A 17,081-nucleotide genomic window follows, 5' to 3' on the forward strand; every position below is an offset into this window, starting at 1 on the left:
TATATGATGGAAGCAAATTAAAATATAGGTTTTTAAATGGCTTTTTAAAGCAGAATTTAGATCGACAGTAATATTGGTACTTTATATGAGAAGATTGAAAGTATATATTTAATGAATTTGACGCGTAGTTAATAAGACATTAACACAACTGCCACGACGGGTTTTTTTCCGCACAGACTCTTGGAAACATAAAGTTGATCACCGGCCAAAAAATATATTTTTCTGATCGCCTATTTCAGATATATATCAATAACAAAAAGTAACGACACTGTAAAATTTTTGTTGGACTGTACTCCCTACAGTATAGATTGATATGTATACGACAATACATGTTTGTACCACGCGATGACTCAAATAATGAGAACAATAATATGTACTGTACTGTAATAACTAGTTTGATTTCTGGTTTTGCCACGTGGTCTTGCATCAGAGATACCTTTTGCATTACAATTGAGGGTAAGAGAGTTTGTTTATGTTACAATATATTCTTATATAATAGTCATATGAACTGGTTTTAGGCGTGAACAAAACCCACGTGTATTGCCTTTTTTAGTTCATGTTAGTTTTGTTCTATAATCTTAAATATTATTAATATAATATTTAAGATTGCTTTGAGGTCTCTGCAGTTAGGCTATGGAATTCACTTCCCGTCCCTATTCGCTTAGCTCCTTCTCTATCTTCCTTTAAATTTCTTCTGTACAAAGATTACCTGTCCACATCGTAACCCTAAGTTTCGTACTAACTACTAACTGACGTGAGACTTATCTTGAATTGTATTATCGTGATTCATGTGCACTTTTTACTCTTTGTTTTTCATGTATCCAGTATCAGTTTAGTTTATTTTTTGTTCCTATTTAGTTTCTTCTTTATAACTATATGTAATATGTATTTTTGCACTTCTTGCCTACCTTATGTAATTAAATACATTTTTTTTTCTTTACTCACAGTGGTTGCCTGGAAGAGATCGCTCGAAAGCGTTAAGGCCTCCTTTTAATTTAATTATATTCTATCTTTATATTGTAATGTAACGAAGTGTTAATAAATATTAAATATTGAATGTACTTATTCATTTTACAAAATATTTTTTCAGGTCTGAATGCTTGCGAGAGGAAATCCTACTTGTTCCTCAGGAAGGAGCTGCCGGTCAGGTAATTTTAATTTTAACATTCAACAGCAATTATTTTAATGATGTGTAATTTATCCACTTTTTATCACGTCCGGTTATTAAATAACTTCTTTTTAGAAATCGGTTCAGTGTCGGTTTATTTGTTACAAACATACAAAGTTCTGCTATTTATAAAATTGATATACATTTTATTTTCTATACATACATCAAGATTAAAGACAAATTCTAATAAATATTTAAAAAAAAATCAATGGCGCTACAACGTTTTAGGCCTGGGCCTCAGATTTCTGTATCTGTTTCATGATCGTTTGTGAATTGAATAGGCAAGTAGTTGATCAGCCTTTTGTGCCTGACGCACACGGTCTACTTTTTTGGGTCTAAGGTACATAAAAATTGGAAACCTATTGAATTAGGTACAATATAGTAATAACCAATAAATAAAAAATAATTCATTAAATATTCAGCGTTAAAAACAATAATTATTACTTGTATATATAATTAATCATTGTTAGTGAAAATAGTAATAAAAGTAAAAATTAACAATGAAGCGATAAATGCATTGCGCGTAATATGAAAGGTCAGTGAGGCCTAGACCTTGTTATCCAAGTGTATACATAGCATATTCTAGTATGAAGTAATTGTTATTTACGGCATAAATAATGAAGGTTCTCTAGAACTTCATAGATTTTGGATTACTACAGGAACAATTTGCTACGATCTTCTTATCTCCTGGTACTTTTTTGTAAGATTTTTTTGTTATTTCAATACGTTGGTTTTCGGATTAAATTCTTAATTCTTCTCCTCAAAGTCCGGCAACGCACTCACTACAAATGGGTATCTATGGGTTGCGATTACTCCCCTTTTTGGGTGTCCCGCAGGCAGGCAGGTTTGCCCCCCTATTATAAAAATAAAGAAAACAAACTAAAATTAAATTATTGTAGACGTGATGATACTTGCAATAAAATTAAAAACTAATTTAACAGGTGTGATAACAATATGCTTAAATGGTCCAAAGATTAATTGTTATCAAATTTGTTTACGTAAAAAACGTAACGATCCACGTTTTATAAGCGATTATTTTTAACTATTATAGTAATTTAGATTTATTACATTTTTTTGTCAATTCCCGTTCCATTATTGATCGGAGTGAAGGCCTCCTCCAGCTTTAACAGACCTCTCTGCACGATTTTTTATCTATCCACTTCCTGTTATTGCTTATATACCTTTAACCTTTTTCCAGGGTGCCTTCTACGTCTTCCTCTTGTTCCTAATCTGTCCTTGGACCATCTTTATTCAATAGATCCATTTATGAAATGGTGATACTCTGATAAAACCCTAATAATTGAATATGCTGAGATTCCTAGTTCCCAGATACTAAGCGTTCCCAACCTTATAAAACACTTATAAACTTCTATAGGGAATGTATGATATGTATAAAAATACATAATCAGTTTTGTATTACGCCAGATTTAGAGTTTTAATTACAAATCAGATGTAGATAACAGTCAAATGCGATTTGTATAGAAAAAATCTTGAGGGTTGCAAGCTTTAAAATATTTACGTAAGTGTCACGTCCCTCGATAAAATAATGCATTATTAGCTCTATGATAATGTAAACAAAGACTGCGTAGTTCCCATGTCATGGATATTGTCATTCAATACTTGTATTTATAGAACTCATTGTAGTTACAGAACACTATACACTTTCATATCTACTATATTATTAAGAATTAATTTTGATTGTAACGGTGAAACTGAAGCAAAAAACGATATAATGAATGGTTAATATAAGGCTTTGATATCACAAAAATGTTGGAAAACGGAGTAATTATTTCCTATATTGCTGATCGCGTTTGTTATTATATATTCATTTTACTCATGTAGGGATTATGTGGGACTCAATTTAGAACCCCACTCACTAGAACCTGCCGCATGCCTTCATGTCGCTAATGGGCGGAGGCGGGAAACAGCTGCGCCCATTACCTCCGCCAAACGCGAACGTTGAACAATTGACCCTGGTGTCAATGGTTGCTTTTTCTTAAAATTTCCTTGTAGACCAAAACTTGGCGATTGAAAACAGTGGCGGAGGCTAGCCAGTTCTCACTATACGTACTTGATTTGGGAACTGATAGTAAATGTAAAATTAAGATCTTCATTTTTTTTATTGACGTTTATGAGTGTACATAGTTTGGCAATATTAATAAATTAATTTTGATTTATTGATTTTCTTTTATCTTTAAAAGGCGCTAAGTAGATACATGCAAATCGAAGGTTACCACGACATTTGACAACGGCTTTATTATAACATAAGGCAACGGCCGAATCAACCGGCGTAACCACAGAGCACAATGTTATGTTATAAGGAATCATGCAGCCAACAACTCAAAGTATTCTTTAATAATACTATTTATATCTGAATAAAAATAAAATTACATTTATTCAATGCACAATAGTAGTTAATGTTTATGGTTCTCAATTGTTATTCATTATGAATATATAGGCAAGCCATACAGCCAAGGTCGACCGTTCGAACAGAGGCGCGAACTTTACGATAGTTGCGTCTTTCAATACGATAATTTCACAATTTGCATAGAATACATATCCTATTGAAACGATAGGTTCGTGTTTACGCCTAGTTCCCAATAATCAATGAAAAACTGTTCTACAATTGTCTACCTATCTATATGATTGTTGATGATGCGGAAGCACAAGGATAAGGACATATGAAATCATCTCAATCATCATCATTACTTGACTATTATAGTAATGAAGAAGAGACCAGAAAAAATAGATTAATAAATAACATTTTTTTTATCCTACAATATAAAGTTAACAAAAGAGAGATTTTGCACAGATTACAATCTATACTACAAAATAATTGTGGCTAATAAGTAATATTATGTTGACTTTATTTTCCACAATACTAGTGAAATACTCAAACTAAGGTAATTTTTATTAACAGTCTTAGTTTTTTATAATGTTGTGTCGCTATGTTCGTGTGTCCGAGATACACACTTTTTAACTAAAAGGTTTAGTTCCCTTTAAGCGTCTTGTTATTGTTGTATAAAAAAGTTAGATTTCCAGCTAAGCAAAATAAAAACGAACTTGTACTAAGACGTAAAAACTCGTCTTTCGACACTTTGTTACCAAAGGACCCTGAGTTTTTTAACGTGTATCATGTAGAGATCCAGAAAATTTAGCAAAATTATTGTTATCGGATCCCCTACTCGCCAGGCGCTGTGTCTTGCCGAAAATAGGGGAGTAAATGAAATTGTTCGGAGTCACTAACATGACTTCAGATCTGAAGAGCGCGGCTATAGAAGAAGAATAATAACTAATAAAACGGATACATGAAACTAATTACCGCAAAACTAAATGCTTCATTTCGGAATATACCACATAATATATTTGTAACATCATAACTATTTTAAATGGCTATTAAAATGCTATTAGTATTTTATCACCTATACGTGTATATTGTCACTTTTTATCTCATCGAGAATTAATTTTAAATATTCATAATAGAAATAATTTTATTATCAACTAATGGCTTTTAAACTGACTTCAAAAACCTTAATGAGGTTGATTTTTTAGGAAACTGAAAATCGAATTAATTTAATGGATTCGACTGTTATTATAATTAACTCACTCATTCAATTTATAAAGATTGTTTAAATTATTAAAAAACAATTCCTAAAACTGATAATGAAACAATAATGCTTAAAGAAAACACTTTTTTACCGGATTGAATGTATGCTATGTATTATTATAAATTTATAATTATTTTATATTCTATTATATCATAAATATATAATGTTTTATATTATATCTACAGCTATGATACTTTTTCACATTCAACACTGTAAAGCACGCGAAACGTCGGGAGAAATTTAAAATTATGTAAAATAATTATAAGTTTATAATAATACATAGCTTCAATCCGGTAAAAAGTGTTTTTTTTTAAATGAGTAAAAGCTATGTTAAAAGACAATACAATAATACTGGTATTATTGAATGTAACAATATTTTTATTTCTCTTTCACTCCTTCCAGACTGGCGAATATAATGAAAGAGATAGCGCTTCTCCCGGACAACCTCCTACGGATGCCGTCAGTTGGCCTTGTGAACCAATGGTATGAGAGATCCTTTGAAGAAATTATCCAGTTTGAAAAGATGGACCCGGAGCAATCAGTTTTGACTCAGTAAGTTTCTTATATGGTGTTTTGTTACTTAGGGTCCTTCAAAAAGTGAGCGTACCAAATCTAAAAAGGCCGGCAACGCACTCGCGAGCCCTCTGGCTTTGAGAGTGTCCATGGGCGGCTATATATATATAATATATATTTAATATATTCGTTACGTGCGGATATATTCGTTACGTGATCGTAACATCAGGTGATACCAGTTTAACTTTTTTTTAATAAAAAAAATGTTTTTTGGTAGTTTAATAAATATCATGTTTTTATTCCTAAAATTTGTTCACGTTATTAGGCGACGATTGTGGTAATCTTTGGTTACGAATAAGACATTTATGTCTAAATTTAATTATTAAACAATCTAAATCTTTTCTTAACGTCTCTGCAGTCCAACATAAAGATAATCAATACATTTATCTCAGAGGTCCTGATTCAATGAGTTTATACAAATTCAATCGCAGTTATCAATTAATTGTTTTATTATATCAGTAAATTTACGAGGTGTTAATATTAAATTCCTATCTGTTTATTGACTGAATTGTGTCGCAATTGTTCAACGTTCTATATTCTAACGAAACTACAATAGAAAATAGAATAAATTAGTAGGTATTGCAACCTTGCCCCTGTTAGTATATATTTCAATAACAGTGGAAAACGCGTCATTTGATCGATTCATCGATCGATCGATGCCGCGTTCGATTTTTTTTTAAATGGTCGTAAAAATCTAAAGACAGCGCTTAAATACGCTTCTTAAGACTCTTAACTAAAAAAAATGGTAAACAAATATCCAATTAACTATATGTATATAGAAATAGTATACGTAAAAAAACTGGTTACTGAATATTGTTGCAATATACGTTGATATTATAAAAGGAAAATTTAGTGATTACGATTTATCTTATGTACCAACTGCAAAATTTTGTGCAAAAGTGGCCTCTCGTGACAAAATTAGGAATTAAAAATTGGTTGCGTACCTCACATATCCTAATCCTTGCGATTGATTTGCTTCAGTTCAATTTGTATGACTCAAAACTTGGCGATTAAAAAGATTGGCGGGAAGTTTCTTGCCAGTTTTTCTTGCCCGCTCTACGCCCTTGACCTGTGAACTGGTAGTAATTGTAATGTAATGTAAATTTAGGTTTTTTACTTCTTTTCTGATGTTCATAAGTGTGATTGTTCATATGAATAAAGTTTTTTTGACTTTGACTCATTACTGTCTCATATATCATTAGGACAGGGTCTAACTTTAAGCATCTAATAATAGCTGACCTTAGAGTCGTACGCTTAAAATAGACAAAAGATATTTATTTATTTTAAAAGGCACACTAACGAAACACATACAAACACTTACAGAAAACACACGACATATAACAACACGATACATGCATGTGCATTAATAACAAGTGTGCACAACATTTAAGGGGAAACATTACCATGACAAAGAGAAAATAACTTAAATATTAAAAGCAATAGACAAACCAGACAAAAAAATACAAAAAAAAAAAACTACAAATAATACAAAAAAATACAATTGTACAATTTAACATTCTAATTCTACTATGCAATGGTCACTTTTGGTTATGGATCAACAGTGGCTGATATATTCGTTAATTTCCAGGTTCTGCGAACGTCTAGTACACATACGCAATCGCCACGCCGATGTGGTCCAAACAATGGCCCAGGGTGTCCTAGAACTCAAGGAGTCGCACGAGGTGGATCCAGGCGTCGAGAACTCCATACAGTACTTCCTCGACAGGTTTTATATGAGCCGGATATCTATACGGATGCTGATGAACCAGCATAGTAAGTAAACATATTATGCCTGCTTGGTAAACAAAAAAAAATCTGGTATTTTTGAAAAGAGTTTATTAGTATGAAGTTAAAGCAACGCCTTACGCTAAGGACTCACGAAGCGGTTTTCACCCGCCTCGTTGGCGGAATGGAGTTTTATTTTCAAAACTCACGAGACCGGAGTTTTGTGCGGTTACGCAGCCGTCGCGGTTGCGATTATCGTTCGCAAACTTGGCGGTTGATTATCGCAATACGGGCGGTTGCAAGACGGGCGTTTAAACGATCAATTGGGTTCCAGACCGCCATGGACCAGAAACTCTTGTTGACCAGAGCTGTTGCGTTATACTTACTTCACAGAAAAATTAAAAAAAGAAGACCTAAAAGGCTCTGAGTGCATCATGCAGTGATTGCGGAAAGAGATCGTTATCGATTATTTAATAGATATTTATTCGTTACATTACAATATAAAAGAATGAACATAATTAAATCAAAATGAGGGCAACTGGCGGCCTTATCGCTTACGATCGATATCTTCAAGGCAACCACTCTGAGTAAAGAAAAAAATGTATTAAATTACATAAGATAGGCAAGAAGTGCAAAAATACATGTGATACACAGTTATTAAGACAAAACTAAACAGGAACAAAAAAAAAAAACTAAACTAAGAAGATGATACATTAAAAATAGAAAGTTAAAAGTTAAAAGACACATAAATCACGATAATTTAAGATAAGTCTCATGTCAGTTAGTAGTTAGTAAGAAAGTTAGGGTTACGATGTGGACAGGTAATCTTTGTAAAGAAGAAATTTAAAGGAAGACAGAGAAGGAGCTAAGCGAATAGAGACAGAACCGCAAGATCTGACAATCCCGCGGTTTTCACCATGTCTGAACGAGCACTAAGACCTTCATAGTAATAGAACCGCGCGGGTGCCGCACGATTCTATTTTCTAGCGGTTGCGTGGCGGTTACCGCCAATTGTCAGATCGTGCGGTTTGAACCGAAAGAATATCGACCATTCAAACATTGGCAGTTATTTAGCGATCAGTTCCAAGATGGAAGTCGAAGAGGAACTAGTGTGTCTGTGGTTGATACAGAGACTAAAGAAAAGAAAGAAAAGGCAGGACTGGGTGCATCCAATATTAAGGGATCGACTGACACATGGTCAAATTGTAAATAGCACACTGAAGATTCCATATCGTAGGTCTTTTCTCCACTTCATCAATAAATAACTCATGCAGTGAGCTCATGTTGCATGTTTGCCCATGTGACATGTTAATCGCGCGGTGCCCGCAACGCAAATGAACGCTTATTAAAACCGCTTCGTGAGTCCTTAGCGTTAAACCTGTTCTTTATTTATTATTATTATCTATTGATAATGTACATATAACAAGGTCCACGGTAGTAAGCTTGTCATCCAAAAAAATTCGCAGAAATTTTTCATTATAAAAATAATTTGGCTGACATCTTAATTCTTTTGGCACAGTTTTAATTTTAATGATCTTAATTTAGTTTCACATTTGTTTCACCTAATACATGCACATACCTACTCGTTCGAGTTATGCGGCTGCGCCTACGCACCTCACCGTATTATATAGAAGAATCCCGACTATCCACTTCACCAATCAAATATGAACTCTAGTGATTAGATAATAAAAGAATTAAATTGCAGCTCTTCTCTTCGGGGAGCAAATAGGCGCTAAGCAAGAATCTGTGAACGGCATCGGGAACGGTGGCCGGCACATCGGGTCTATTGATCCGGCGTGTGATGTGGCCGCAGTTGTGCGGGATGCCTATGAAAACGCAAGATTCCTCTGCGATAGATATTATTTGGCGTCGCCTGAACTGGAACTGTTGCAAAATGGAGGTAATTACAATTTTTAACCAACTTTCTTCTAATATTTTCTTGTTCTTATTATTATTAGTACGGTTTGTAGTGTCTTCTTTATAGCTTTGTGTTAATAAGTGACTTACAAAACATTTAATTGTCTCTCTATCAATCTTGCTATGATGGTCAACATCTAAGGGGTAAATAAAAATACTCAGTAACTTTACGGATTGAAATATAAATAAAAGGCCGGCAACGCACGCGCAATTTGTGCATTGAGAGTGTACATGGGCGGTTATATTACTATACATCAACTGAGTATCCTGTTCTATATAAAATAAAATGTTACCCAGGAATCACACTGAACTTCCTTATATCTGTCGGTAATTAATAAATAAATATCGAAGCTCAGTTATTTTGTTAGTGGAAAAAATTTAGTGAATACATACACATCAGGTTCTTCCTAACGTACTGCACTAATTAAATTGTTGTTTTTTTTTAAATAAAATATATAATATTCCAGTTCCGAGCGATAGGCCGCTGCCGATAGTCTACGTACCGTCTCACCTGTATCACATGCTGTTCGAGCTCTTTAAGAACGCAATGAGGGCTGTCATGGAGCTTTATGAGAGCAACCCACCGCCTGTGACACTCAATATTATTCAAGGACGGGAGGATATTTCACTTAAGGTATATTTCTCTTTAATAAAGTGAATTTAATTATGAGAATTTTTTACATTATGCTATTCATGTGCGATGCCAAACGCGATGATACACGATATCCTAACCGGTGATATAGAATAAATATATAGAATTACAGTGGAATCTCTATAACTCGAATGTCAAAAAAAATCGAGTTAACAAGTTTTCGACTTCACAAGAACTTTGAGAGAGATACATAAGATTTAACTGCTGAAATTTCGACTTACTAAATGTCATTTTCGATTTGTAGAGTCGAATTTGAATAACAATTCAACTTTTGTAGTATATATTTTTTATGAATGTATTCATTCATTGCAAAGACAAAAACAATATATAAGAAACCCCGAACCCGAACATTCACTTTGGATTTTAAAACTGTTATTTCGAGGAAATCCAATTAAGAAGTCATTATATTTTACTAACTACGACTTACGGAGTCTCCTTTTTAAAATTCGAGTTATAGAGTATAAATAAATAAAAAATGGCGATTAAAAAAAATGGCGGAGAGTTTATTGCCATTCTTCTCTTCCGTTCTACGCCCTTGATTTGAGAACTGGCAGTAAATGTAAAATTAGAAGCATTTAATGTATATTTCTTTTTTATTGACGTTCATAAGTGTACATTGCGTTACCTATATGAATAAATGATTTTTGACTTTGACTCTGACTAAATATGTATTATCAATACTTCGTCGGGAATTAACATTTTGTTCGAGTTACAGTCTGAATAATTTGTTAATAACAAATCCCCTGAATAGGGGTTCAGCCGAAGGTAATGGGAACTATTTTCAACTTAGAGATTATTAGTGTTGGACTGAACGATGTCGTCGTAAACGGTTTTAAGTGTATATAAAATCAATATTTTTTTCTTTTATAGTTGTCTGACCGCGGTGGCGGCATTCCTCGCAGCGTGACTGATCTTCTCTTCAAATACATGTATAGTACAGCGCCACAGCCATCCAAGTCGGACTCACATAATGTTCCACTTGCAGGTAATACAAATATACAAATCAATAATTATATGCTAGATATGACAACTTAAAGATTTACGTTCAAAATATGGACAAAATAAACGCTACGATAATGAGCCCTTACGGATACAACAAACCTATAAACCAGGAGCTTATATTTCATAAAAAATATATTATGAAATATAAATTACAGGTTTCACTTATTCCACGACATTAAATTTGTGACGTCTATCCCTACTCATCGGCAAAGAAGACACAGGGTGTAGGTTCTCTTTTAAAATATCAAACCATCATACCAAATGACTATGGCAAGCATAGATAAAAGAAACCAGAAAGGACCCTTGCTGTGCCAAGGTCTATACCAGCCCATTCGTGGTCACTGATGGCCGTGATTTTATCGATACAACGACGTCCGGATCTATATCGCTGTTGGAAGTTACAAAGTAAAGAGGCAGTCTACCTTGACTGATCTATTGAGGCAAAGGAGACTTAGAATAATGAAGTTTTTGGATTCATTTCCATAATTAAGAAATTGTATCGATTTTTGTAGTTGCCTTATGAAATATATTTAATAGATTTTACGTACTTACAGGTTATGGCTACGGACTGCCAATATCGCGCTTGTACGCACGATACTTCCATGGCGATCTGGTTCTTGTCTCGTGCGAGGGGTACGGGACCGATGCCGTAATATATTTGAAGGTAAACTTTTTGTTATATGAGGTTTTAAAAATAAATTACCTACATTTTAAATTGCAACTTTTTGAAAATTTATCGTTTTGAGGTTCTGAAAAGAGGACACATTATTTATGATGATCTAGAATATGCTATAATAGAATTAGAGTTCGTCATATTATTTTTTACATAAAAGATTGCACAAGGAAAGAAAGCTGTTCTTATTAACAGTCATTTGTTTTCTATTTAAATCATTTGAAAATAATATAATTTTTGAGTTATATTTTTTATTTCACAGTGCAATGTTTGTAACAATTAATTATTTTGTTCAGGCACTTACAAACGAAGCAAATGAGCTGTTGCCTATATTTAATCGGACGTCAAGTAAATTTTACCGACCGTCACCAGTGTTGGCCGATTGGTCTGCGCCAGTTCATAACACTTCAGGCAGCGGACGAAAGGACAAGCAGCCATCTCTTTCACACAAGCTATAGTCAGAGCGAGACGCCGATACCACCGATTAAGCGGCGTAAAAAAGTAAGTTTCGTACAATAAATTTGAATATTCATCGTAGCTGTGTTTTCAAAAATATTTTTAAATTTTATATTATTAAATGAAATAACGGTTTTGTATTTTATATAATAATTTCCTGACGTCTCTGTTTGTTTCGTAACTTTGATAGATATTATGAGAATGTTGTAAATTGCTCAAAAGTATAAAAACAGATATTAGCACTCTTAGTCCAGGTCAAATATCTGGCATCGTACATAGAAATTGTAAACAATATAAAATAATGTATTATAAATTATGAACAATTTATCTGCAAAAGATTGCAGAACAGTTTGAGGCTGTGTTAGCCTAGTGGTACTCTTAAACTACCTTTCTGGGTTTTTGACTTGGACTATGGGTTGCACCCTGTAAAATATTAAACATTAATGTAATAAAATTGTGAAATCGCTACGATGTGTACAGGTGAAATGTGATAGAAATTGTACCAAGTATGAGTGATAAGTGTTGCCATCTCGCTCTTATGTATGCCAAACATCGTTAGAGCGAGATAGTGTAATGTGTATTGTGATTTTCTAGTGTAAGAGTTGGTGACTTTAAACTATTTCTTGTTTAATTGATGAAATTTAAGCTATTTGTAAAATAATGGTTATTAGAATTTCATAAAATTATTCAGTTAATTTTTTTCTGTTAGTTTCCATTTTTAACATTATTTCAAAAATTTGAGAGTGAAAAAGCAATAAGCAAAAATACTCTTGATTACATACGCATCAAGTACGAATAGTCTTAAGTTGTGTATAGACAATAGAGTTAGGCGGAAATATATGTATTAAAGAGAAGTAATGAAGATACGTTTTAAACCATTTTTTGTATGTAGATTCATCTTGACCGGCTCATATCCAGCTTAAGTAGATTTAAGAATTAGACATGCCAAAATTCTAGTAATATTTCAATTCCAAAAAATTCGCACTTGGTAGCGTGCTCGCAGGATACATTGACTCATAATAAATCATAGATTAAATTGCTCGTAATGTTTTTTCAATATTTAAAACCGGAAACTATTATTCTCTTTTTATGTACATTGTCATGTGTCAAAAGGATGTCATACAAAGTAATAATATTAATTGGTGTTCTGATATTCTATAGTTACATATAAAAAAAACATTGTGAACGCACTAATTAAAATTTAACTTACCCGATCCTGCGAGATAATTTGTGATACTCGTTTTTAGATAATTTTTACTTATATAGTTGCATACTTGATGCCCTTATGTTTAAATACACACCAGAAAGATTGTTAGTATTCTGTTAATATTCATGTGTATATTCTATATAAATACTGGAATAGCTTTAGAACGATTAAAGCCATTTGTGGACTTGAAAATTAAGGAATGTGAGAAGAAATAAAAAGAAAGTTCAGTAATATCATATAATAATATCTAGTTTCTTAGTTCATAGCACTCGTAATATTCACTTAAATATCATTTATGCAACTTTTAATGTATTATTTTAAAATATGTTTCTACTATAACATAGATTTAAAATAGTTTTAGGAAACATGATATCATAGAGTAAGTATTGTTACGATATATATGTATAGTGTAACTGAAATATCAGTAGGTACTACGTTTCAGTTGGGATAAGCAAAAAATAAAAAGCAAAATATATTGGATTTATTTAAGTATTTGGCGAAATCTGATTTATCAACAAATTTAAAATAGTTCTTACATAGAATGAGTATTTTTTTCACCTAAAATAGTACAATAAAAGTACATGCCATTAAGGATTATACTCTTAAACACTTTTTATATGTCCTTTCGTGCATTTTATTTTATATATAATGATAGGCATACAAAAGAGATGGATATATTTTCATAGGTACAGATGTAGGCTGTTTCACACAAGTACAATAGGTTTATACAGGCACAATTTATAGAATATTGTATTGAATGTTAAGAAAACAATACGGAATTTTACGATCAAGCCCTGACTGAAAATAATGACTAATTTATATACTCACTTGTTCCCTCAATAAATTCTTAATTTGTTAAGTTATCACACTAAAATTCTGTATTGTTACTTAAAATAATGTATCATTCTTAAAGCAGCTTTAAGTTTATATTGTACCTGTGAATTTTTAATATTATTAATACTGCATTTGTACTAAATAGATAAGTGTTATTCCAAAATTGATATTTCTATAATTTATAGTCTTATAGATCATAGAAAATGATTATAATTTTTAAATAAAATTTTCAATTGTTTTTGTTGGATGACAATGCAATTGAAACAATACAATGGTACATTTTAATTTCTTGTTCCTAAAATAAATATTATTATTTAACTTATTTAAGATCTATGATTAATTATTCAAAATAAGTGAAAGTATTATGTTTACACAACTTTTGGTGAGATCGTTTTCATCAATGTTTGACTCCATGTAAGCTTTTTGTTTTCTTGTTAAAGAGAAGGTACTTTATAAAAAAATTATCTAAAAAACTAGCTGCAAATAATTAAATACAGAAGATTCTTATTAAAGTTTTTGTAATACTGTAAACAGAACTTTATGAGACATGAATCCCTTGTAGTAAATCACCTTCCTTCCCATGTATTTTTAAGTGAACCTTAAGTCCAGAGGCTTTCCGGAATGCTTGACCACAATTTGAACACACATAAGGCCTTTCACCAGTATGGCATCTCACATGAGCTGTTAAATCTTGCTTCTGCACAAATGCTTTATCACATAAAGAGCATTTGTAAGGTTTCTCTCCAGTATGAGTACGCCTATGATTTTTCAGTGTTCCTGAAGCAGCAAACTTCATGTCACACATATCACATGAAAATGGCCGTTCCCCTGTATGTGTACGTCGATGTTTGACTAGTGAGCTTGACGTGGTAAAACCATTGCCACAGTCGTCACAGACAAATGGATGTGCACCACTGTGTTTTCGTAAATGTGCTGTGAGTTCACCTTTCGATACAAATCTGAAATTCAAATTAGAGATTTAGGTTTTTCTAATAAAGAAATCTTATCAGAAAAGTTATCAAAATAATTTTATATTTAATATATATTGGAAAATACTAGGTAGCAATATACTAGCCTAGTCAATGTTATGATAATACCGGTGTTAATTTAATTTAGATCCTGTTTCAGATAAAAAAAAAATTATTTAACAGGCAGTCATAAAAATTATATATTTGCCTGCTTATAAATTTTTAAAAGATTGATTTTACAGTTTGCCCAAGACACCAACGAAATTTAAGCAGATATTATTTTACCTTTTATCACAATTTTCACATTCAAATGGCTTCAATCCCAAATGTCTCCTTATATGTTGCTCTAAATTAGTTTTTTGTGAGAATCCCTTTCCACAAGTTGAACACAAAAATGGCTTCTCTCCAGTATGTGTTCTTAAATGATCAGTCAAAGATGACATCATTATAAAAGATTTATTACATATATGACATTGATGCTTCTTTTCAACTTTGTGCACCTCTTTATGGACATGCAAAGCTGCTAGTGTGGTAAAGTTTTTATTGCAACAATCACAACTGTAGCCTCTATCCCTTGTATGAACTAAGAGTATATGATTATCTAAATGAGCTTGATGTTTGAACTCTCGCTTACAACTTTTGCAAATAAACTTCATCTGAACACTATCTTCATGTTTTAACAAATGGGTATGAAGTGAAGACTCATGAGTAAACTTTCTCATACATTTATTACATTTAAACAACCGTTTGGGACCTTGAGGTTTTTTTAACTTAACATTATGATGTTTTGTATGTTCAGTATATGATTTCTGATCAGGCAATTGTATATTACACTTTTTGCAATATAGAATATCATTTGATTTAACTAGTAAATTTGGTTTTTTACATTGTTCTGTATGACTTTTATACTCATTTTCACATTTAAATTTTAAGTTACATTCACATGTTAAAATATTATTTTCTAAACTGTTATAAAAATCAGAATCTAACATCTTATCATTTTCTAGACTACCACAGTTATTGAATTCAGTGTCACTATTTAATTCTTCTTTAATATCTAATTGCATTTCAGTCTTTGATAGGCCCACAATATCTGTATGGACCAGTTCCTTTGAATCAAAATCATCTATTGATATCTTATCTAGATTATGGTTAAATGAATCATATTCTGAATCTAAAGGATAAAGCAGTGCTTTAGAATCTATAGTAGAAGTATATTGTGATGTTGATACTAAATCATTGCCTTTTTCTAACTCGTGAAAAGCTTCTTTTAGTATTTTTTCTGACAAAATACATCTTTCTTTCAACTGAACAGCCTTGGTTAGAATCGAGAAACACTCTACACATATTTGCAGAGGGTTTCTGCAGTCGATGTCTATATTAACGTCGGCAAGAAATGACAATAGTTCGCACACAGTTCGAGTATCACCATCGGATTGACTATTTAATGGTATTTGAGCTGGAGCTTCACATAAACAAATTCTACAAACTTTGCTGGGACAGGCTAACACGTTTTTGATGTCCATATTGGGCCTTCAAAGAAATTGTTTTACATATTAATTAAATTATTATAAGTCTTAATTCAGTTGGAAAACTAGACATCACTAAATTATAAATATTTTTTAATTTTCATCATATCTAATGTCAATAGTCAAGTGTCAACATAGATATTAAAAATGATCTGAAGGAATGAGGATTGTCATTTTAATAAACATACTTCTCTATCTCTATCTCTCTACATACAATGACAAATAAAAATGTAAGTATTTTAGCTTGTATCTTATTCTGATAAGTGGTATTTTGATTTTAATGATGCAGGACCCTTTAGAAGAAATTGCTTTTCGACAGGCGTGACCCACTAACTCCATTTGTATGAAAATGGTCATGTGTTAAATCGTGAACTAATCCCTAATGGATTCCTACACAAATCAGATATAACATACGAGCTTAAATACCTACGACAATTTATCTGCAGTTTACTTATCATTGATAATTACTACTGCATTTTGTTGGTTTTATTTAACGCGTCCTTTGCCTGTGCAATCATATTTTCTGGGCACCATAGTGGTAAACATTGTAAATTTTTTATATAATTTCTGTTATTTATGATTTCTCTTACTGTAAACGTGAAATTTTTATTATTTCTTTATGAATAATAAAAGTCGTTAAGCTGTGTAAGTCGACTAAGTGAAGACTGAAGTGCGACTCTCTCGAGTTTGAACCCCGACTGTACACTAAGCGATTTTTGTAATTCGTAGGTGAGGAATAGCAGTGTCTAGACAACCCTTGAATTGACGC

General features: G+C 32.2%; 2 protein-coding genes across 2 annotated transcripts in view; one reads left to right on the forward strand and one right to left on the reverse strand.

Annotated features, from left to right (window-relative positions):
* LOC123717073 (pyruvate dehydrogenase (acetyl-transferring) kinase, mitochondrial) overlaps positions 1 to 13,769 on the forward strand; it is a 33,506-nt gene extending 19,737 nt beyond the window's left edge. Inside the window, exons 2-9 of the mRNA XM_045672859.1 lie at positions 1,091 to 1,148; positions 5,179 to 5,328; positions 6,938 to 7,122; positions 8,780 to 8,974; positions 9,459 to 9,625; positions 10,514 to 10,628; positions 11,200 to 11,309; positions 11,615 to 13,769. Coding sequence (XP_045528815.1) covers positions 1,091 to 1,148; positions 5,179 to 5,328; positions 6,938 to 7,122; positions 8,780 to 8,974; positions 9,459 to 9,625; positions 10,514 to 10,628; positions 11,200 to 11,309; positions 11,615 to 11,776 — 1,142 coding nt within the window. The 3' untranslated portion in view covers positions 11,777 to 13,769. The remainder of the gene's footprint in view (positions 1 to 1,090; positions 1,149 to 5,178; positions 5,329 to 6,937; positions 7,123 to 8,779; positions 8,975 to 9,458; positions 9,626 to 10,513; positions 10,629 to 11,199; positions 11,310 to 11,614) is intronic.
* Positions 13,770 to 13,859: 90 nt separating this feature from the next.
* On the reverse strand, positions 13,860 to 16,391 carry LOC123717072 (zinc finger protein 585B-like). The gene is made up of 2 exons (XM_045672858.1): positions 15,069 to 16,391; positions 13,860 to 14,774 (listed from the first exon to the last, which is right to left on the reverse strand). The coding sequence occupies exons 1-2, from the start codon at positions 16,307 to 16,309 to the stop codon at positions 14,354 to 14,356; spliced, it is 1,662 nt and encodes a 553-aa protein (XP_045528814.1). The 5' UTR covers positions 16,310 to 16,391; the 3' UTR covers positions 13,860 to 14,353.
* Between the last annotated feature and the right edge of the window lie 690 nt (positions 16,392 to 17,081).

The sequence above is a fragment of the Pieris brassicae genome, chromosome 12 (genome assembly GCF_905147105.1).
Source record: "Pieris brassicae chromosome 12, ilPieBrab1.1, whole genome shotgun sequence".
Taxonomy (NCBI): domain Eukaryota; kingdom Metazoa; phylum Arthropoda; class Insecta; order Lepidoptera; family Pieridae; genus Pieris; species Pieris brassicae.